Source organism: Chrysochloris asiatica, unplaced genomic scaffold (genome assembly GCF_000296735.1).
Source record: "Chrysochloris asiatica unplaced genomic scaffold, ChrAsi1.0 scaffold00264, whole genome shotgun sequence".
Classification (NCBI taxonomy): Eukaryota; Metazoa; Chordata; class Mammalia; order Afrosoricida; family Chrysochloridae; genus Chrysochloris; species Chrysochloris asiatica.
In genome coordinates this window covers 696,759-720,666 of record NW_006408782.1, presented here as the reverse complement: position 1 = coordinate 720,666, position 23,908 = coordinate 696,759, and the positions used below count along the sequence as shown (strand labels likewise).

At 47.1% G+C, this 23,908-nt stretch overlaps 1 protein-coding gene across 1 annotated transcript in view; it reads left to right on the top strand.

Moving 5' to 3' along the window:
- Positions 1-23,908, top strand: part of TRIO (trio Rho guanine nucleotide exchange factor) — a 275,442-nt gene that overhangs the window by 173,258 nt on the left and 78,276 nt on the right. The window contains exon 33 of the mRNA XM_006874154.1: positions 18,159-18,402. Coding sequence (XP_006874216.1) covers positions 18,159-18,402 — 244 coding nt within the window. The remainder of the gene's footprint in view (positions 1-18,158; positions 18,403-23,908) is intronic.

Sequence of the window (23,908 nt, the reverse complement as noted above, 5' to 3'; positions counted from 1 at the left end):
ACCTCACCCCCACACACTACCACCGGAAAAAACCTGTAAAAACTAGTGGCAAAGGTTGCCCTCACCTAAGTCTTAATGAGTACCTGTTCGCTGGCATTTCTTCAGGTATGGGCCAAATGCGTAAGAGAATAAAAATGTTGACAAGTTTATCTGCAATGTTGACAAATCTAGTTCAGTTTGAAACTCCAGATTTTCTCACTTGGGTGCAAGCTCTGTTTTCTCCCATGAGACCATCGTCCTTGATCATGTGATATAAAGACCACTGTCCTGGTCTTCGCACAGCAATTCCCAAGGAATGGGAACTCTGAAAGGCGAGTCATAGGAGACAGAGGTTGTCCTCGCTGTCCTTTGGAAATGTTTGCTGTCTGTCAGAGGCTTTAATATGGGGTGATTTCAGGTGGTAACCCTAATAGTACCAGACTTGGATCTCTTCTAGTCTCTGCTTCACAAAGGAATGTAAAGCTATAGTTTAAGCCGGTTTCAAATCGTAGCTCTAATAAAATAATGCCAGAAATCTTCTCATTTGAGGGTTGTTGTTTTTTACATTATTATTTTGGTCTTTGAATTGACTAGATAAAAAGCCATAGAACATTGAATAGTTTTGTAATAAGAGAAGCAAAGACGAAAAGTAATCTCTCATTGTATTTTGTTCGGGGCCCCATACGTTAGCTCTGACAGATAGTTTTTGTCACTGGTCCTAATGACACCAGTGGCGTTTCCTCCCTGTAGTCCCACCCCATAGCCACTTAGTGAGGAAAATAAAGCTTGAACTTGGAAACATTTTATTAGTGGAATACCGGGTACAATGGTGGGGATTCCAAAAAGTATGTAGAAAAGTTTCCGTTATCATTTAATTCCATTTTTCCACAAACTTTTTGAAGCCCCTTGTAATTACTTTCTTTTTTAAAACTAATTACGTTATCTAGTCCCTTTGTGTCCACTGCTACCTGAAAGAAAAATACAATATAGTAGTTGCTCTAGTGTGAGTGGGAGAATGGGGGGCAGTTACCTGGCTGAGATCATTTCACAAGCTCTCCATGAAAAGTCCCACCTCTCCCACTGTAGGTCAGCTCTCGGTGAGAACACACACATACACACACTGTAGGTCAGCTCTCAGTGAGAGACACACACACACTGTAGGTCAGCTGTTAGTGAGAACCCGCCCCCCCTCCCCCCCACACACACACATACACTGTAGGTCAGCTCTCAGAAACACACACGCACAGTAGGTCAGCTCTCAGTGAGCAACCCCCCTCCACACACACACACATGCACACACACTATAGGTCAGCTCAGTCTCAAATTCCCATCCTTACAAGATGCCCTGTCATGGTGCTGGTTAGGTTTACCCTAGAAATGATAAGAAATGAAATGCCAAAGAGATTATGCAAAAAGTTGCCTTTGAAGATAGATTTAGACTTCGCTGGAGCAGGTTACAGAAGAAAGGGGATTTGTTATTGAGGATGTGTATGTGTGGATGGGAGGGAGAAAGATGAGGCTTTCTGCTCCTGTAATAATTTACCACCTCAGAAACCCCATACAGCAGGGGTGTGGAACGTCCGGCCCGCTGTCCGTACAAGGTCCATGAAATCATTTGGTCTGGTCCTGCCAAGGCACCCACCGTTGCAGCCATCCCATTAGGAGTGACTTAACTAAATGTTTGACCAAATATAGCAGGCTCGTTTTAAAACGATCATTTTGTGTGGCCCGTGAATGATTGCTGTACATTTTGGCAGAGAAAAGGTGCCCCACCCCTGCTGTACAGGGTCGCTCACCATGAATCAGACCCAACTCAGAGGCACATCACCACCATATGTGAAGGGGTGTGTAAGGAAAACAGACCCATTGTGACTGAGTGGATTCTCACTCCTGGAGACCCTATGTGTTAGCAAGTGGAACTGCTCCATAGAGTTTTCTTGGCTGTAACCTTTACAATAGTCCATCACAAGGCCTTTTGTCCATGGTGGATTCAAACCACCATCCTTACTTAAGGTTATTTGTTGTTGTTGTGGAGTGCCGTGGAATCAGCTCCGGCTCCTAGTGACCCTGTATACAGGTTCCCAGGCTGTAAATCTTGGCAGAAGCAGAAAGCCTCATCTTTCTCCTGCAGAGTGGCTGGTGAGCTCAAACCGCCAACCTTGTGATTTGCAGTCCAGTGCTTATCCTACAGAGCCACCGCACCCCCATAAGGTTAGTAATCGAGCTCGAACCTCTCTCTAGTGGTTGTTTATGTACAAATGGAGTACCTGGGTAGAGCAATCTGTTAAGCACTCAACTGCTAGCCGGAAGCCTGGTGGTTCAGATTCCACACAGAGGTGCCTCAGGAGGCATGCCTGGTCATTTGCCACTGAAAACCTAGGGCATCCAGAAATGCGTGCATCCCCTCTCCTTCCCTCAGTGCCCACACCTCCTCAGCACCGCCTCCCCCAGGTCCAGTGCAACAATAGTCCCCTGTTGGAATTCACAGGGTTTCCCCAAAGAAATAGGCTATAGCATAGCAAAACAAACACGAACTTGGAATTGAACCTGTACAACTTCTCTAGAAAAATAAGGCCTGATGCTAGGGGCTGTTGTTTTGAAGACAGCAAATTCTATTTGTGTCCAATGAGAAGGGAAGGATAGCACAAACAGAAAAGTAGAAGTTTGCAGGAATATATCATTTTACCCATTAAGTTCACTGGGGGATTCGAATTTGAAAAGAACTACATGTCCAGTATTTTCTTCAGGGAAATTATGCATCAATATTTTGCTGACCTCCTCTGATGTGGTGTCTCTCAACCTCACTCTCTGGCTCAGAATCCATCAACTCCTGCGAGTTAAGCCCCTGACAGCACCTCTCACTCATAATTCTTGATCATCTTGAAGTAGGGACGTGCCAACCCTCACGTTGAGTGTGGTGTGCGTTTCCTTCCATACACCTCACTGTGACCATAGTCCCTTGTTTTTAAGTGCTGTCGAGTCGATTCCGACCCATAGTGGCCCCGCATAGGGTTTCCGAGGAGCCACTGGTGAGTTTGAACCACCGACTTTGTGATTCAAACCGACCTCACAGTCAAGCATTTACCCTACAGTGGCACACCAGAACTCTTAAGTAGGCTCAGAAATAGAGCCCCCATCTTCACCAAAAAAAAAAAAAGTAATCTATTTGTGTTGAAAATAAACGGTACAAGAGTTAATAAAATGCGTCAGAATTTGGAGTTTGCAGAGGAATTACTCATGCCCACTAAGCCATGGCCATTGAGTACATTCCTACTAATAGCGACCCTTTAGGAGAGAGTCGAATTTCCCTGTAGGCCCGAAACTATAGATCTTCATGGGAGCAGGCAGCTTCGTCTATCTCTTGGAACACTGGCAACTTTATAGTTAGCAGTCCAAGGTTTAACCCATGGCACCACCATTGTTGTTAAGTGCCGTTGAGTTGACTCTGACTCATAACAGCCTTGTATTGGGTTTCCAAGGAGTGGCTGGTGGGCTTGAACCACCAACGTTTGGGTCTCAGTCCAGTGTTTGTCTTACAGCGCCACATGAGGACTCTGCTATTAGGTAGTTTCCAAAGAAAGCCTGTGCTTGTCTGTTCTCTGCTTTCGTAAAGATTTTCTTTCCACCTGGCCCCTTCTTACACATCTCTGGTAGAAAGAACATTCTGGGGTCCGTAGGAGTCCTGGTGTGCCGCTGTGGGCTAATGCGTCTGACTGCAAAGTCATTTGAACTGCAAGACTGGTGGTTCAAGCTCACCAGCTGCTCCTTGGAAACCCTATTCAGAGTCTCTATGGGTCGGAATCTACTCAAAGGCACCTAACAACACAACCACAAATGCTTCAGGAGAATGCATTTTGAAGGATAGTAAACTGCAGGCTTTCCTGAAAAGGCAGATGAAATGCCCTAAAGGAAACCCTCTTGTCTTGGTGACTCAGGCAGATGGGAAATCGCTTCTCCAGGCTCAACCCGCCTGACTTAATTTATGGTGTCTGTTATGAATTAGTTGTTATCATGGAATTTGGTTCCATTTCAGAAACTGGGTGGGGGATGTTTTGACTCAGCGCTTAGAGAATTCTTCAGGAAAAAGTTATCTGACCAGGGCTGTTAATAATTCTCAGATGAGGCACAAAGATTTGAGGAAGAGCCTGTGAGGAGGGAGGGGCTGTTGGAGACCCCTTTTCTCCGCTCTTCCCAGGGAGCCTGTCAGCAGGGCTAACTCCTGAGGGTCCCGGATGCAAACCACGTGTCCGTGAGCACATTGCCTTCGTGAGAAAGATGGCCTTTAAAATACCCCATCTCCTTGTTACAGGACGAGGTTGGCACCAATTTATGATATTCAGGATACTCAAGCTGATAACGTGGCCTTACAAAAATACCATTGAGTTCCAAAGAAATCAGACTCCTGCCAAGTTTCTCTCTCATCTGTCCTGAATATCTCCGGGGGGGGTGGGGGGGGTGGGGTGCTGAGTCACCTGTGGGGCACTGAGGAAATCAAGGCAGGCCACCCAGCCATAGAAAGGTAAGCCCCGTAACGGAATGTGGACTTGTCATCTCATTCCAGTTTGTATTATTTCACACTGGAGCTGAACATGGAGCTAATTTTTTTAGGAACTGAAAGAAACATTTTGTTTTAAATTTCCTCTCTGTCTTACCTATTTTTATTAATTTAATGAAGTAAAATTTCTATCATAAAACTAAAATTTACGTTACAAATGAGATAGGAAATATGGAATAAAACTATCATCTACTGTTAGTGTTAGGAGCTCTGGTAGCGTAGCGTAGTGCTTACGAATCTGCCTGCTAAAACCTCAGGGTCGGCAGTTCAAACCTACCAGTTGTTCTGTGGGAGAAAGATGAGGCTTTCTGCTCCTGTAAAGATTTACAGCCTCAGAAACCCTGTACATGGTCACTATGGGTCGGAACTGACTCTAGGGTATTTAACAACAACAACTGTTATAATACCACATCTTGTGACCAAATGAGAAGACTGCCCAGGCAAGAGGACACGTCTTGTGCAGAGGCCGGCCCTGGCCAGCAGGGGGCGAGGTCGTGCCCTGTCTTTTGGCTCTAAGGTTGGTTGGTTGGTTGTTTATAGGCTGTGGGGTCCATCCTGACTCACAGTGACTCTATATAGGATTTCTGAGGCTGTAAATGTTTACAGGAGCAGAAAGCTTCATCGTATCTCACCTAACTGCTGATAGTATCCAACTGCTGTCCTTGAGGTTAGCAGTCTGATTCATGACCACTACGCTACCAGAGTTCCTAAGGTTTTTGTTGTTGTTATCTGCTGTGGAGTCGGTTCTGACTCATAGTGACCCTGCATAGGGTTTCCGAGGCTGTAAATTTTTACGGAAGCAGAAAGCCTCATCTTTTTCCTGTGGAACAGCTGGTAGTTTTGTACTGCTGACCATGAGATTAGCAGCCCGATTCGTAACCACTACGCTACCAGAGCTCCTTAAGCTCCTAAAGTACACATGGCTTTTTTTTTTTTTTTTTAATGTTTTATTGTGAATTGTGTGATGATTTATAAGGGAGAACATTAGCTTTACATTCATCCTATCATATAAAGTTTCATTGCCATGCATCATCAGCCAACCAAAGGGTATACACTACAAGCCTTCCCCCCAGTCGTCAGCACACAGCCCCTCTCCCTCTCTGGGTATAGAGTCCCTAGTCGCTCCATCTCTCCACGTCATCCTTTCTGCCTCCATCTCTGGCGTCACTATTTCTCTGAGTAGGGTCCCACCCTCTGCTTTTCTCCCTTGATGGTCCCGGGGACCTCCCCTCCTAGACTGCAAAGTCAGTCACTCCCCTCCTTTTGCTACAAAATGTCTACCTTTGCATTTCCAACTCTCACAGTCAGTCATGATAACAATTATTGACCATTGTACCACAAGGGACCTATCCCCATCTCCTTTCTTTAGCCCCACCCAGACAGATTGGATACTACTCAGTGGGAATTCTGCCTTCTTCCGCTCCCTCTGGATCTAGGCTCCCTCTTAAAAGCTTGTAAGGCAGTCACTTCTTGCCTTTGTAGCCCCCATTTTAGATAGCCAATATCTAAGTTGCCCATCCCTGTCTACTCTGTGTATGGAGGGGGTGGGAATGATCCTCGCGGTGAAGATTTGTTCCCTCTTTTGAGCTTCTCCACCCATAAGTGTGGGCTAAGTTCATCAAATTGTATCAGATTACTCTTTTATTCCTCTTCTTCTTCTAGTTGGGCTCTGATCATCTCGTCATTGAAGCGAGGTCAAGTGGGTATAATCTGCAAGTGTGGGTGTTCTTGTGCATATGTCCTCTCTTTTTATCAGCTGGACGCTTCACTCTCCACTCTAGTCCTCCCTGGCTATGTCACTGACTCTGGGCCCAGGAGTCCCCAGGTCTTGCCACACTGCTGGCCAACCAGGTGTCCACCAGGGTTCACAGGAATCAGTAGAACATTGTAGGGCTTAGCTCACAGCTTCATTGCTCTTTTCCCTCACTTCCCCTTATCGTTGACAAATGTGGTCACCAATCAGAGCGCATGTCTGCTCGTGTATTCCGTTTGAGTCTTAGTCTTGGAAGGGGGTTTGCTCTAAGGGGACTCGACCACTTGTTTTGATGTCTCCTGGGCAAGCAGCTTGCTTGTTCTTGTAGTAATCAGTCAGACTGCCGTTACTGTTTTGTATTTTTCAAGAAGTATCTTGTGTTCTTCTAGTCACTTCAGGCTGGTCTCACACGGCTTATTTTTAATGAATGTGAAAACTTCAGGTGAGACTGATGCTTGGCATAAACTGCCCCAAGTTTATACTATGAATCCACGTAGCTAAGAAAATGGTGGTGGTGTGGTGGTGTGCTGTGGAATCGGTTCCTACACATAGTGACACTGCATAGGATTTCCAAGGCTATAAATCTTTATGGGAGCAGAAAACCTCCTATTTCTCCTGTGAATTTGCAAGCGTTTCGAACTGCTGACCTTGAGATTAGCAGCCCGACTCATAACCACGACGCGACCAGAGCTCCTTTGTAAGAAACTAAGTGGTTTAAATTGCTCCTAGGGTGGTTCTGTCACAGTGTTGGGACTGAGACTCATGTTTACAAAGTCAGCCAAGAGGCAATGTGCAAAAAGAACTCAGTTGGACTGACATCAGCGTAGTGTTGTATAACGTATAAAGTAGCTCATGCCAGTACATCCTTAAATATGCCTTCACTCAGGTTTTTGAGACTGGAGTTCCTTCTATTTCAAACCATACTGAGGTCCCTGGTGGAGCCTTGAGTAGTGACTGACGACCAGAGGTTGGAGGTCTGATCCCATCCAGAGGTGCCTTGAGCAACAGGCCCAGAAATCTGCGTCTGAAAGGTCACAACTTTGAAAACCATGTGGAGCACTTCTACCCTGCACACACCGGGTCACCAAGAGTCGGAATGGCCGTTCACAACAGCGAGCTTGTCACTCTGGGGGAGTGGATGGAACACAGAAAGAAAACCCTCCAGAGGAGGCACTTCCTTCTCTATCCACCCACCATCCCTGTGTTCCTGGGGGCGCTGCATGATGCCTTTTCTGTAGAGCAAGGGGGCCTGGGCCTACACTCACGCTGTGAACCAAGTTGCCAGAAGCTTAGAGAACTCTACCTCTTGGCCTTTCCAGAGTCCGCTGAGTGTCCCAGGGGCTTACGTGTGTCCCCTTGTAAGCATGAAATGGAGCCATTCAGTTCAGACACTTGCCCAAGGACAGGAACCACTTTCTCCTCCTCACTCAGAATATACCAGCATCGGTTAACCTTTCTCTGCCCAGAAGCACTTGAAGTAGCAAATGGTTGAGGACTGAAAGGGGCTCAGGAGCCAGATCTCCAGGTTCTGTGCCTCAGTCTCCTCATTTTTAAATGGAGATAACAATGTTGCTCACCTCACAGGGATGTGAGCATTCAAATGTGTCATGCCTCATGGGTAGTGAGTGCTGAATGATCATAGCTGCTCCTATGTGTTCACTTTAAATTGCTCCCTCCGCTCTCATCTAGGGCCGCTGACCCTCACTAGCTGCAGATTTCTGTCCGCCTTGGCCTTTGTCTGCAGTGCATTTACTAGCTAGATAATTCTGTTGCTTAAGAGCTGGAAACTCTCCTAAAATTAAATTGCTCAACTTCAGTGCTTGAACTGATAATTTTTTTTCTGCTCAGAAGTTCAATACTGACCAGATTTTAAATGGGTACAGTAACCAAAGATGAGGCACGTCTTCCAGCTGCTCAGCTTTCATCCTGGTAAAGCTTTCTTCTGAAATGCCTTCCTCTTTCCACGTGACAAGTTCTTCTCCACAGATGTGTTCCAGTCATCCCTGTGGAGCCAGAGAGCATGGGCCAGCAGCTGGGTGTGTGCCCAGAGATGGACAACGTGTGTGGCTTTCCCCCTCATGTTTGCACTAATCTGTGTCTGCTGGTTTTCTAAGTGAATGTCACTTTTTCTACTGCTGTGTCCTTTGAGTACTCTCATCAAATCTCAGGGTACTGGCCTAGATAACTCAAGAAACACAATCAGAAAAAAAAGGTCCCCTCAGCCAATGTCATGTTCCTTCATTCTAAGAAAAGGAGGGACTTTTAAAATAATAACATTTGGTTAGAAATGTAATGAACGTGGTTACAAAGCTAGCCGAGTGCTGAAAGGGCCATTTAAATGTACATTGTATACTATTAGTGCCGATGAGGTGGACAGTCTGGTCACTTATCCTGCAGAGTCAGGCGCCCTGGCCGCTGTATGAACTTGTCCAACCAGAACCCCTCCATTCAAGGCAGGATGAGACATTTGCAGTTTAAAATTTCCAGGTAATAGATAATCTTGATCATTCAGGAAATGAAGCCAACAGGTTTGTTTTGGGCCAAATTTTCCTAAGATGCTTCTTGGACGGACCAGCCCCTGGAAAAGAACCTCATGCTGGTGAAGTGGAGAGTCAGTGTTAATGAGGAAGACCCCCAGCTGGATGAACTGCCACAGTGGCAGTAACGCTGGGCTCAACCCAGCAGTGACTAAGGATGGTACAGGACCACATAGTGTTTTGTTCTGTTGTGCGTAGGGTCGCTAAGACTTGTCACCCACTCAATGGCACCTAACAACAATACAAGAAGTTTGGTGGCTCCCAGGGCCTGGTGAGGACTCTTGTGATGAAACTTGTTGTCAGCCACCTACTTCTTCCCGTTCTCATTCCTTATTTCCCTGCTTAGACTGACAATGAAATGCCGCTCTGCATGCCCTGCCCTAGTGCCCATGAAGCGAGGGGACTGGACAGTTTCCGCACCCCCTGGAGACTTGAGAACTATGAGCCTGGCTTTCTACTTGTAATGCTTGCTTTTTCCGTTGTAGCTTCAAAATGTCGCCTGTTCACATACCAGTGCAAGTGTGTGACACACCCAGGGAAGCCGTCCAAGTTAGGAAAGAGTGAGGAAAATGACCTCCCCTCTTAGTAGAATGCCAGGATTGGTGGTGTGAAGAGCCCTGGTGCCGCTGTTGGTAAGCGCTTGGCTGCTAACCTAAAGGTCCGTGGTTCAAGCCCACTGGCAATCTGTTCCCATAAAGATTAGCACCTAGGCAGCCCTAAGAGGTGTTTCTACAGTGCCCCATCGGGTCACTGCCAGCCTACAGAGCAGGTTATGATAACATGCTGGTTAGGAACTTGTTGTACCCCTGTGGCGCTATGAGATCAAGCATTGGACCGTAAGAACCACAGAGTCCTCAGAAACCCTATAGGGGTCACTATGAGTCAGAACCGACTTAATACCAACATGCCATTAGTGCCTGTTAGACCGGTCTCCTTTTAAACTCTAGGCAGCAGATTTCACTGGAGCCTCGGCTTTGAGCTTGGCCTTCCATAGACCGCTCCAGTCAGAATCAGCAGAGGCGAGCTTCGCTCCACATTGTTAAGTGGGTCCGCTAATCAGCCTAACCTGCAGGCGGCTGCCCAGCAGAGAAGCGTGAGCGGGTGGGAGCCTGGGGTGCAGTGGCATTTATTTGGGGAATGGTTCCGGCTGCCAATGGCTGCATTTCTTTTGTAACCATTGCCAGTAATGGATTTGCACTCCCTAATCCCTTTTAACCAAAACATCAAACCACCACGAAACCACAAAACCCTTTTGTGAAGTTTCTGAAGAACTGGGCCGGGCCGGAGCAGGCTGTGGGCTGTGACTGTTCACAGCGTTGGTGCACTGTGTTCTTGGAGCAGAACAGCTCCTATTAGACTACATTCCCCCTTTCCTCTTGAATAGCTCTCAGAACACTGGCCCGACACCCACCTGCGGTGGCTATTGCCCACGTTCAACTTCAGGGTCTCAAAGTAGAGGCATTTGCATGTGGACCCTGCTTCATCTGCCATGCCCAGCAACAAGAGCCCTCTCCTCTGCCATGGAACTCTCCAGAACTCATCGGGAGCACAGTAACTCAAAACAGATGTGGACTGTTGTCTACCAAAGACTCTGCTTTTGTAACCCAAAACCGTCTTATTGTAATGCACCAGGTCAAGGGGCTCTGAGGACCAAGGCAGAGTAGACCCACGTCCTCCTTATGGGGAAGGCCCAGCAAAGGGGGCTGTCTTAGTGAGCGCCTACTGCATCCTGGAACATGGTTTCCATGTAAGTAGAAACAAAATCCTCATCTGTGTGAGGAGTGTTGAAGGCTCAGGAGCCTGGAGAGATGAGTATTTCATGTTTTTGAATGAAACGCAACAAGTTATTCATTTGCCCAGCATTCTAGAAAGAATTCAGGAAGAGGCGCGCAAACTGACTGTGGCCATGCATCTTGCGGGTGCTGTTCCTCGGCAGCCATCTCGGTGTTTGTGATGAGTGTCACCCCCAGTGATGTCTGCGCTGCAGTTGAGGCCATCTCACTGACCTGCTAATTAGCTGCTAAACGGTGAAAATCTGTTATCTGAGAGGTGCTGTGAGTCGTGGACACTGAGATTGTCATGTGCCATATGCCTGAACTGAGTCACACGGTAGGGAACCTGTGATAAACATCTATGCTACACGCACGTGAACGTGCAGAAGATGCTGTGAAAAAGTTCAGAAAAAAGATGGCTGTAACCCCCCCCCCCCCAACTAAATAGAATAGAAACTAAGAACTCATTTGACCTACCTAATACTGAAATTGGATTATTAGGGAAAGAAATGTCATTGAAGGCAAATAACACTTCAATTGTTCTTAATGATGTATATGATGTGTAGTGTTATATATTACAAAACGTGATTACGTTAGGTTTAATTTGTATAAAGGCAGGCATGTTTTGCACTGTTGCCCCCCCAAATTATTCTCTCTATATAATATTAATGTTATTTTTAAGTAGTGTCAGGTAAAGCACCTAATTCTACTTTCAGTAAGGTAGCGTTTGTCCTGGCTCTGAAGAAATCGCCCTTAGAGTAGTTGGGGTTCTTTGTTCTGGGACTTCCTGGTCATACTGGGAAATCTGTGCAGGGAAGTGAACAGACTCACCTGGGAGGCTGATAGCCACTTGCGTCAGGAGCCGCGATTTAACTATCCTGCATGCCTGGCCAATCAGAGCACTGAGACAAAGAGAGCATCCTACTTGGTGAGATTACCCAATAATCAAGGAAGCACGAGTTTACTTGTGCTTACTAATCTATAGCAAACAATTCCACATTTTTCATCATTTCAAAGGTATGGCTGGCATTGGTCTGTCTTCCAGCTCCTTTCAAGATTACAGTCTCTGACATGGATGGTGTACCCAGTGAGCAAGGTAAGCATGAGCTTATTTGTGCTTACTAATCCGTAGTATGGACAGTGAATAAGGAAGATCGTAGAAGAATTGATGCCTTTGAGTTGTGGTGTTGGAGGAGAATACTGTGGGTGCCATGGACTGCCAAAAGAACCAATAGATCTGTTTTGGAAGAAGTGCAGCCAGAGTGCTCCTTGGAGGCCAGGATGGCTAAGCTTTGCCTCTCATACTTTGGACATATTGTCAGGAGGGAACAGTCGCTGGAGAAGGATGTCATGCTGGGTAGGGTGGAGGGTCAGAGAAAAAGAGGAAGACCCCCAACGAGATGGATCAGCCAGGTGGCATCACTGATGGCATCAAGTGTGGCAGCGGTAGTGAGGTTGGCCCAGGATCGGACATTGTTTCGTTCTGTTGTGCATGGGGTCGCTATGAGTCGGTTCCGACTTGATGGCACCTGACAACAACAATCCGTAGTAAACAGAATAAAGACGTGAAACTCATGTGACATTGTTCACTACAGATTATTACTAAGTGAGCACAAGTAAGCCAGTGCTTACTGTGGAGCACACCATCAATTGCTAATATGCAAGTTCAGGCTGAGGCTGAAGAAAATTAAAGGAAGTCCAGGGGAGCCAAAATAGGACATTGAATATATCCCAATAGAATTTAGAGACTGTCTCAAGAGCAGATTTTCTACAGTCGACATTAATACCAGACTAGAATTGTGGAAGGACATTAAGAACATCACATACAAAGACATCAAAAAGGAAGCAAAAGTCTTTTAAAACACAGGGAAAAGGGCATGTCAGAAGACGCTCTGAAACTTGGCTCTTGAGCTTAGAGAAGCTTAAGCAAATGGAAAGAAGGAGAAAGTGAAATTGCTGAACAGAAAATGTCAGAGGACAGCACAAGAAGACAAAAATGTGCAAAGACCTGGTGTTTAGGAAGCCAAAAGGGAAGAACATGCTCAGCATTTCTCAAACTGAAGGAACCGAAGAAAAAATCCAAGGCTCAGATTGTAATATTGAAGGATTCTCTGGGTGAAGTATAGAATGATACAGAAAGCAGCAAAAGAAAATGGAATGCATGGAGTCTCTCTACAAAGAAATGGTTGATGTTCAGTCCTTTCAGGAAGTAAAGGAAGACGGCCAAGTATGTTGAAAGCATTGGTGAAAAACAAGGATCCAGAGTTGATGGAATACAAATTAAAGTCTTTTAACACACTGAAGTGGCACTGGAGACACTCACCTATGCCAAGAAATTTGGCAACTGATTGGAAGAGATCCATATTTGTGCCCATTCCAAAGAGAGTTGGCCCAACAGAATGTGGAAAATCATTTAGTATCACATGCAAGGAAAATTTTGCTGAAAATAATTTTAAAACGGTTGCAACAGTACATCACTGGGGAGCTGCCCGAAGTTCAAGCCAGCTTCAGAAGAGGATGTGGAACAAGGGATAACATTGCTGATGTCTGACGGACCTTGTCTGAAAGCAGAGAATACCAGAAAGATGTTTACTTGTGCTTTAAAGCAGCCTTTCAGCTGCGTGGATCACAACAAGCTATGTACAACCTTGTGAAGAGTGAATATTCCAGAACACTTAACTGTGCTCATAAGGAACCTATACATAGACCAAGAGGCAGTTGTTTGAACAGAACAAAAGAATACTGAATGGTTTCAAATCAGGAAAGTTTTGTGCCAGGGTTGTATTTTTTCACCATACTTACTCAGTCTGCATACTGAGCAAATAATCCTAGAAGCTGGATTATATGAAGAAGGTGGCAACAGGATTGGAGGAAGACTCATTTAACTACCTGCGATATGCAGATGATACAACCTTGCTTGCTGAAATCAAAGAGGAGTTTAAATGCTTGCTGATGAAGTTCAGAGACCACAGCCTTCGTTATGGGTTGCTCCTCAATATAAAGGAAGCAAAAATACATACAACGTGACCATTAAATAACATCCATAGAGATGGTGAAAAGACTTAAGTTGTCAAAGGCTTTCTTGGTGTTTGGATCTACTATCAACACTCATGGAAGCAGCAGTCAAGGCATCAAACAATGCATTGCATTAGGCACATCTGCTGCACAGACCCCCTATGAAGTGTTCAAGAACAATGATGTCATTCTGAAGGCTAAGGTACATCTGACCTAGGCTATGGTATTTTCAGTGGTCCCATGTCCATGTGAGAGTTGGACAATGAATAAGGAAGACTATAGAAGAATCAATGCATTTGAATTATGTCTTGCTTATCTGCCCCTGGTGAGAACATTCGCTCTCAGAAGAGCAGTACATCCTGTGGAATGTGGGAGCTCTGTATGGGGAGCCCTCTCAGACCTCGCCCTGTGTGCCGTAAATCCTTTTTAGCTAAAATAAACCTAGTTGCAAGTATAGTATGGTCTCCATGAGTTGTGTAAGTCATTCCAGCAAATTTTTGAGTCAGTAGGGGAAACTTGGAATCGCGGCTCAGAGAGGCAGGGTGTTATGGGAATTTCCCAACTTGCAACTGGCATCCTGAAGGGATAGTGGGAAAGTAGCCATAAATCTGACCAGCAGCTTTGAAGGCTGGGTGTCATGTAGACTCTGTGAATATCTGAGCTCTCTGAGGGCACTGTGCAGGGTAGACTCTCAGTAAGGTGACCCGTAGCCTGCTCTGAGGGCACTGCCCATTAGGCCTTGGGAAGAACTGTACCCTTTTGACTCAGGCATTGTGACGTAGCGCTGGGTGACTGGGTGACAGATGGAAAGGAGAAGGTTGGGACTGGATCAGGCGCCACAGATTGGAAATTGTATTCACACTGAGCCGTACCCCACAATCAGCTAACTGAATTTGAGAGATTTTTTTTTTTTTAAGTTCATAATGTTTAAATGTTCACTTTAAGAAAGAAACGTGTGGGACACCCATTCTGTGGGCTAGAAAGCATCCATTTAGCCACCCCTTAAAGATGTGTACAAGAGACTCTTAGGGAAAACATCATTGATTAGGAGGCATTGTGTTTTCTCATTCTTTGTGTTGGTTTTTAAATGAAAATCTTCATGCTGTCTGAAAACTGATTACTCAGGCACTGGATTGTGTTAGCAAGTTCTCTAAAGTCTTGGAAAAGGAATGTTAGCCTAATACATGATTCTCTGTCAGCGCGGGTTTGATTTTTATTTCTTGTGCTCGGTCAAGTACACAGATGTTTCTAATCTTTTTTGATTACTCTGTAAGGGGCTAAAAAATGGCCGTGCCAGAAACAAAAGTCTAGTTTAATTCCCATCCTGGGTAGCCCCCTTCTGCCCCTTCCCACCCTTCCCCCACCCAGGAGACTGTACCACGTGGCTTTGAACCTTCTGGAAAGCGAATCAAACTCTCAAGAATGAATTGGGCAAAGGTTGGGATATGGCAGGGGTGTGAAGCCCTCCTTCCCAGGGTCAGAAGCGGAGCTTCCTGGGGCACACAGCCAGGTCTTGGTCAAGAATCCCCTGGTCAGTCTCAGCCTAGGGCTTGGCTGACGGGCAACATGTTGTGTCCATGCAGCCCAGGCCCTCCTGACCGACTAGCCACTGGCGGTCATGGGAAAGCCCCTGTCGGGCTCTCCCCTGTGGTTTGCGAGGGCGGGAGAAAGTCTGCAGGAAACTCGGGCCTGAGGGGGCTGCTTGAGGGGCCGTGTTTTCCCTGGAACAGGAAGCATTCCTCCTCCCTGTCCAGGGATTAACTGTTTCAAATAACTGGTTTTATGAGGAAATTCCTGTCCAGCCTGGGCTCTGCCTTGAACCTGGTAACATCAGCATCTTTGATTGTTCCCATAGAATGGGTAAGATGCAGCCTAGTGTTTCCACGGAGAAGCCTAAAGAGGTTCCAGGGAGACAGAACATTTGTGAACAGCCTAGCCGCGCTTGTGCCCCGGGAGAAGTGGGTAGTTTTCTCCTCAGTAGTGGTTCACTGTGGAAGGTTTCTTTTGTTGTGTTTTGTGTGTCTGTGTGAAGATGTCAATCTTTTCCTGAGAGGCAGGCCAGTAGGACAGGAAGGTAGTGAGTGTCCAGAGGCTGGTGGCCCTTGAACCCACTCAGAAATCTGAGCCGTGGGAGGAGGTGTGAGCCCTCCGCTCTCTGAAGGCCCTGGACAGAGACTGGACCATTCCCCTGTCCCCTCCCTACCTCACCGATGCTGTCCCAGTACCTGCACATCCCCATGCATGATCTATCTGTGCTGAGACCCTGAGGGTGGACAGGATTGTGCTGCACAGAAAGTCCCCGGCAGTTAGCACACAAGTCCTGTTTGACCTCAAACAGTCTTCATTCCCCGGAGCAATCCTATTATCCTGCTTTCATCACAACCCCAAACTCGCTGGATGGCAGGCACCTTGTAAGGCGGCTGCGGGGAGTCTGGACGGGTTTTTTGGAACAAACCTTGTGCCTGCTGTGATAGCACACCAGGGGTCCACCATGGCCGAGGCAAGTCTGCCTCTGTCCTCCTAGGCAGGTGTGCCCGGTCCACAGGTGACGCAGACCTGCCTTTGCTGGCCACCTTGGGATGTGGCTCATGTTTAAAAAGCAAGTGCTTTACAGGAGCAAAAAGCCTCATCTTTCTTTCATGGAATAGCTGGTAGTTTCAAACTGCTGACCTTGAGGTTAGCAGCCTGACTCAGAACCACTATGCTACCGGAGCTCCTTAAGAGCATCCTAGGAGGTTAGAGAATTAAATTAGCATTGAATTTTAGCATTGTAGTTATATTGATAAGGAGCTCTGGTAGAGTAGTGGTTACGAATTTGCTGCGAACCGCAAGGTCAGCAGTTCGAAACTACCAGCAGTTCCGTGGGAGAAAGATGAGGTGTTCTGCTCCCGTAAAGATTTACAGCCTCAGAAATCCTGTGTAGGGTCATTATGGGTCGGTACCAACTCCACAGTACTTAACAATACCAAGTTATATTGATGTATGTAAGCTGGCCAAAAGAAAAATGTCTTTGTTATAACTAACTACAGGGATATTTAAAAAATAAATCAATAAATTTCTGTTGAAACGCTTAAAAAAAAAAGCAAATGCTGAGGGTTCCTCGGAGGGAGGTGATGTGGGCTCACATGGACAAGTTGTGGGGCTCTGTGAGTACATATAGGACCCTCACACACGAGATGGCCTTTCAGGGTGTGTGAGAGCAGTGTGGGGTGGCTGCGGGGAGGCTACTGTCAAGTCCAGGTGGGGTCACTGGTGTGGGAGTACAAGGGAAGAAAGCGTCCTCACATCCACTTGATGCTATTTGTTGCGTAAATGAGAGGGGTAAGGTTGCTTTGAGCTTGGGTGAGTTGGTAGTGATAGATGATCCAAAATAGGCAACTCCAGAAGAGAAACCAGCAGGTAGAGGGTAACAATGAGTCATGTCCTAGAATGTTCTAGACTCACTGCACTGGGGGCGAGGGGAATGGATGGAGAAACTGTTGAGTTGCCTAGCCCGGCTGTGAGAAGCATGGGTCTGAGGCTGGTGTTCACACGGCGGATGGTTGAAGAGTTCACATGGAGAAGAGTGGGAGGCAGTTGTGGCCAGAGCAGGGAACTCAAAAGACTCCTGGGTAGGAGAGAGGTAATGAGCCCAGGGCCCCAGTCCCAAAGGAGCCTGCAGTCTGAGGGGAAGCCATGCTGGGGTGCAGGCGTATAGAGCCAACAGCAAGTAGGCGGCCACAACTTGGATGTCTGCTGCAGCTCACAGGATAGATGCATCTGGACCTAGGAGGTCCTTCAAAGGGCCTAAGGATTAGTGGGATCAGTGGGTAGAAAATGGGGGTGAGCTCAGAGGGAGCGAAAGGGAGACTTTCAAGTTGCAGGAAGGGCAGGAGAGAAGCAGCTACAGGACTGGCCCACTGTGGACAGAGCATGGCTGTGGGTGCTGGAGCAAAGTGGGAGGAGAGCCCAGAGATACAGCTCAGGTCAGAGGGCAGACTGCCAGCACTTTCATCTCCTTGTTGCTTTCCTAACCCACGTGGTACACACCACAAAAGCCAGAACCCTTGTCAGACGGGAACCTGTCAGAGGAGGGAAATGCACATCTTTCCCAGTAACAGAGAGTGATGGAGATGTGACCAGGCCACCATGTCAGAGGTGAAAAAGACAAAGCATTCCACCATTCCAGCCCTCACAGGTTTCACTGTGTGCTAGTGCAGAATTCTTAGAAACCAAGTCTCAACGGAAGTTTTTAAAGAAAAAGAAAAACTTATCTAATCATCCTGTTAATCGGTGGTGGTGATGGTGTGTGGTGGAGTCAGTTCTGACTCATAGCGACCCTGTCTAGGATTTCCAAGGCTGTAAATCTTTACAGGAGCAGAGAGCCACATCTGTAGCACCCTCAAATATTCTTCAGAGTTCTTGAAGTCACTTTCCTTAAGTTAAAGCATTATAGCGTTTTTGAGGTGAGAGAGGAATTGTCTCAGGTACAAAAAGATCCAGATGCTCCTGTGAACCACGGTGGCCCCTCAGGTGTGAGGATGCTGACATGCGCGCTTTCTCTGCAGCTGTCCGGCGGCTGTGAGCTGACAGTGGTCATCCATGACTTCACCGCTTGCAATAGCAATGAGCTGAGCATCCGCCGCGGCCAGACGGTGGAGGTGCTGGAGCGGCCCCACGACAAGCCAGACTGGTGCCTGGTGCGCACCACTGACCGGTCCCCGGCAGCGGAGGGCCTGGTGCCCTGTGGCTCCCTGTGCATCGCCCACTCGCGGAGCAGCATGGAGATGGAGGGCATCTTCAACCACAAAGGTAGGGCCTGCTGAAAGCAGGGCGGGGTTAGAGAAGGGGCAGGCCAGCGCCCTTTCTAAGGAGAGAAGCTGCTTTGTGCTGGGGTTGCTATGGAAAAGCAGGAGGGGAGGGAGGTGGACCGGATTCAGCATCTCATTCTGTGAAGTGGCAAGGCCTCGAAAATCCACCCTCTCCATTTGCTGCAAAAGCATCTAGTCATTGCTTGAGACACGAAAGCTGACTGGCAGGGCCCCTGAGCATTGCTAGGCCACTCCTTCGGTGGAGGTCACTATAGTGGACGGCGTTTAGCTGTGTGTCTGGAGGGATCAGTCATGAAATCGAGTGGATGGGATGAGTGCACATATCCTGCGTGTGCAGTGCACGCTACCAGGCACATGTTTCCGGGCCCTGGGGATGGGTCAGTGTGAGCCAAGATGGCCTGCCAGCTGATAAACCTGGCCACCCGACAGGATAGAGTGGAACTGCCCCCATGGCATCCCCAGGGCTGCCAGGTTTACTGAAGTGGTTGGTGGGTTGGAACCACTGAGCTTCCGATTAGAAGGCAAGCACTGAACTGCAGCTTCGCAAGCACCCCTGCAGGTGGAATGCACTAAGGTTCCACAGGTGAGAGAGTACACAAAAGGATGACTTTATGCCCACTACATTTGGAGCTCGGGGTGGTGTTGATACTATTTGCCATGATACCCAGGCCAAATTAGAGTCTGTACTGGGAAAGTGCTAGAAAACACAGACCAGTTTCTTGAATCGACTCTTTGTCTGAAGGACACTTTCCACTGACATGAAGGATCGCACCAGCCTTGGCCAGCAGATATCGAACTGAAACTAAGCGTAATTTACCGTTCCTTAGTTGTTGTTGTTGTTGTTGTTGTTAAGTGCCCTCGAATTGATTCAGCTGGTGAGCTTGAACCACTGACCCTGTATTTTTAACGACTTTGCAGTCTGATGCATTAAACCCCAGCGCCATACCAGGACCCCACCATTCTTTAGTAGCCACATTTTAAAGGCAAAAAATAGAAAAATTTAAGTTGTGTTTGGAACTCCCGTTATATTTCTGTTGGATAGGGCTGGTGCCATCTTTCACCTGAGTGGAAATCTAATTTGAGACTTTGAGGCATTTTATGAAGTACAGATCTGTACAAGAGGGCTTTTAAAAATCATGGAAAAAATCCCATTATGTTTCATCTCCATTTTTCCACGAACTTTTTGAAGCCCCCTTATGTTTTCTATAAAAGTACGCAATGAATAGAGTTTATGTGCTTTGACCTGTCCGATGTCGTCCTTATGTCTCTGCAGTCCTGGCAAGTGGCCAGAATTTGGGGGTCTGCGCAGTCTGTTTTCAGTTCCTGAGAGAGTGCTCCTGCATTCTGCTGTATTCACTTTCCTTCCTCCTAGCTTTGGCCAGCCCTGCTGCATCCTCTGTTTCTCACCTGCGCCCACTTAGATTCATCGTCACATGCCGGAGACCAACTGTCCCCTTACTGAGGAGTGTTAGTCATTCCCTGGAGCCACATAAAGCTGCCCAGGATGCAGCTACTCTGGAGCTTGCTTAGTTAATTATAGGCCTTACTGTGTTCCGGATCCCCAGGACCTAAATGTGAACTTCCTGTCACCTCCTCAAGAAGCAGGCGGAACCAGGCTATTGTTTCTGTGGGGAAACAAAGAGAAAGGCAGAGAACTGTGTAATGGTGGACCACAAGCCGAGGCACTTGCTCTAATTTCAGGCACAGCTGCCTGTATATTTAGAGGCGCGTTGGACGTCCCCATGCTGTGACAGTTGAGCTGAGAATAGCGGCCTGTGCTTTGTAGTCTATTGTTGAGGTATCCTTGAGGTTGTACAGTGTATTCCTCAAGTTAATCCTGTATACAGGGGCGCCCGGGTACACTTGAATACGCCGCCAATAATACTTGTTCTCAAAAGATTTTTTCCCAAATGTGCTTCTCCTGTGGTGTGTTCCTTCCTGGTGTTCCCCATTACAGGCCTAGGGGACAGGACTATGTCCCACAGTTATCGTACTTGACTCGGTGCTGGGAACCTCTCTTGGAGTTTGGTCTGGGTTTTTGCGTGTTTTTCAGTGAAGCCCCATTTTGCTCCCAGGCCTTGGCTCTCGTGTCTGTTCCAGCATTGGGAAGGCCCCTCCCCAGCCTTCACACAAACCCTGTTCCACTCTGTATCTTTCCCGAGAAGAGACTAAGGCCGGCCCAGGCCTTCTCCTCATTTATCCTTCATATGCTCTTAGGAGTATCTGTTCCCATGTGTGGTGTGACGGGGTGGCAACGGCAGGACAGGAGACTGACAGGTAAAAGCCCACAGGTGCCCCTCTGGTGATTCTCTGACTAAAAGCCTCATTTTATGCAAATTCAGATGGTCAGGTCATATCAGTGAGGGTCTATGGGAGACTGAAGACCAAGGATTCGTCTGGACAGTGCAGAATGGGCATCTAAGAGAGGACTCCAGAGCAGACGTGGGGGTCCACCGTGGCTGGCTTCTGCTCAGGCCCACCACCCAACCCTGACTGGAGCCTCTTCTTGCCCTTTGGCTGGGAAGGGGTTTGGGATACAGAGTCTGTTTTCAGGCAATGCCTGTCACTCAGACGTATTCGCATAACCGCCAGCACGGTGTTCTGCTCGCCTCATCATTTTGAGAACCGCACTAGGCTGGAAGGATACAAGCATGAGCGGAATGAATACAGGGGAACCGCTGCTGACACCCGCTCAGTCCCTCAGAGCACACCTTTTCACAGCCTGGAGGCCTGTGCCAAGTCTGCGTTGAGCACTCTGCTGGCGCCATTTCCCCAGTAACCTGTGCTCATTTTGTGTGCCTGTCACATCTAAGGCATTCTCTCCATATTTCACATTTGTTCGTGTTGCTATTGCACCCTTCATTGACTGCAGTTAGCATGTTGTTGTTAGGTGCCATCAAGTCGGTACTGACCCATAGTGACCTTATGCACAGCAGAAAGAAACACTGTCTGATCCTGGGCCAACTTCACTACTGTTGTCACGCTTGAGTCCGTCGATGCTGCCACTTGGCCCAATCCATCTTGTTGGGGGTCTTCCTCTTTTTCTCTGACCCTCTACCTTACCAAACATGATATCCTTCTCCAGTGATTGGTCCCTCCTGACAATATGTCTGAAGTATGAGAGATGATGTTTGGCCATCCTGGCCTCCAAGGAGCACTCTGGCTGCACTTCTTCCAAAACAGATCTGTTGGTTCTTTTGTCAGCCCACGGTACTTTCAATATTCTCCTCCAACACCATGACTCAAATTCATCAATTCTTCTGTGGTCTTCCTTATTCACTGTCCAGCTTTTGCATGCAGATGAGGTTATTGGAAATACCATGGCTTGGGTCAGGCTCACATTAGTCCTCAAGCTGACATTTTTGCTCTTCAACACTTTAAAAAGGTCTTGTGAAGCACATTTGCCTAATGCAATACATCATTTGATTTCTTGACTGCTGCTTCCATGATTGTTGATAGTTGATCCAAGAAGAATGAAGTCCTTGACAACTTCGATCTTTTCTCCGTTGATAAGAATGTTGTTTATTGGTTCAGTGGTGAGGATTTTTATTTTCCTGACATTGAGATGTAATTCTTACCAAAGGCTGTGTTCTTTGATCTTCATCAGTAAGTGTTTTAAGTCCTCTTCACTTTCAGCAAGCAAGGTTGTATCATCTGCATATCGCAGGTTGTTAATGAGTCTTCCTCCAATCCTGATTCCACGTTTCTCTTCATAGAACCCAGCTTCTTGGATTATTTTCTCAGCCTACAGGTTGAATACGTATGGTGAAAGAGTACAACCCTATTGCACACCTTTTTTAATTTTAAACCATTCAGTGCATAGACATAGTTTATATATGCACTGCAAAACAAAACATGCTGTCATCAGAGTGACAAGGTCTGCTGTCTGTCTGGGGACCTGAGCTCTGATTCCACCCTTGACTTTGGTGATCTACATCCCCTGGCCAGAGACAGGGTGGAGGCTAGCGAGGCGGGTGACCGCTGAGGTCCTTGCCAGCCCTGACGTGTCCTAGCTCATATTTCTTATGAGGCCTCTCGGAATAGAGGCCCCAGTCTTCTCTGCTAACCCACAAAGGAGATGGCAAGAGGTCTCTTTGCTAGTGTCTTGAAATATTTAAAGAAAACACCCACTTAAAGAAATTAACCTTAACCTCTCTAAAGGTTATTTGTAATCATGAAGTTCTCTTGTCTTTCTCTCTCTCTTTTTATCCCCGCCCCTTAATTTAGATGATATATAGTTCAGTACTTTAGTTTGAAGGAGTTAAAAGCATGATTTATTTGCAGTGAATTCTTCATGAAAAAACAAGGGAACACAACCATGAGAAATACAGCAGGCCTTTTGCCTGCCTGTAATTTGAGCCTCTAATCTCTGGGGCTTTACCTCAGCACACTGCATGTTGCTGAAAACAAGGAAGGACCACAAGGAATCATCTGCTTTTCAGTTCAGTACAGCATGCTCAGAAGGACAGGTTCAGACCTTTCAGTTGCCACCACTCCTCACTTACCAACTGTCTTTTTATCCAACCATTCACATTTACAACAATTAAAAAAAAAAACCCCACTCTGCGACAGTTTTGCATGTTCACGATATACACGTAGCCATAAAGATCGCCCAGGTGGGCACACCAACTGGGGGCGGGGGGACAGACAGAGACAGAGACAGAGAGAGAGAGAGTGAGAGTCCCCCAATATGGAACTCCACCGTCTCAGCTGGCATGTTACCAGGCAAATGGAATCCATTCGTTTGTAACTGTATTTGTCAACTTTTGCTTCTGTGATACAGATACTCAATGTAGCTTTGTTCCCAGAGCCCCTGCCCAGAGCTCAGAGAATTGGACACGTTATGCATACTGGGGTTACTCTTCAGAAGCACTTACGGTTTCTAAGTAGGTCGGGATGGGTAGATGTGTCGGACCCGATGCCTGGAATCAGGAGTTGCGTCTGGTTCTCCTTGGTGCCCGCGGGTGCCCCCGGTGTGTGAGTGTGGAATCAGCATTGTCTGGGCATGCGTCTGCCCTCCAGAGCTCTGCCCTCACCTTGCCTCTCTGCAGCCTCCCTGTCTGTCTGTCAGGCTGGCACTCTGCCAGTGGACCCTATGAGCTCCTGGCTCTGCCTGTGTGGGTGGTCAGCCTGACACCTTCCCAAATGTGGTCTATCCCAAACCTCTCAGGCATCTATGGCCTGAAGCTGCTTCTGACCTTTAAATGGCCCACACAATAGTTGTCAAACAGCATCGGACATTAAAAAGCTTCATGACATCAAAACTTTCCATCGAATCAATTATGATTCCAGTGTATTTAGACATTCACTAATGACAGGTGGGCAATGTACCGGAAATCACCCCCAGGAACACCAACCTTCTACAAATTCCCACAGGATACAGAACGGAAGGCCAATACACATTTTTGTTAAAAATGAGATTGGAATAGGAGAACAAACAAGATGGCGGATCGGGTGGATGTATAACAGAGAGCTCCGCCAACAAC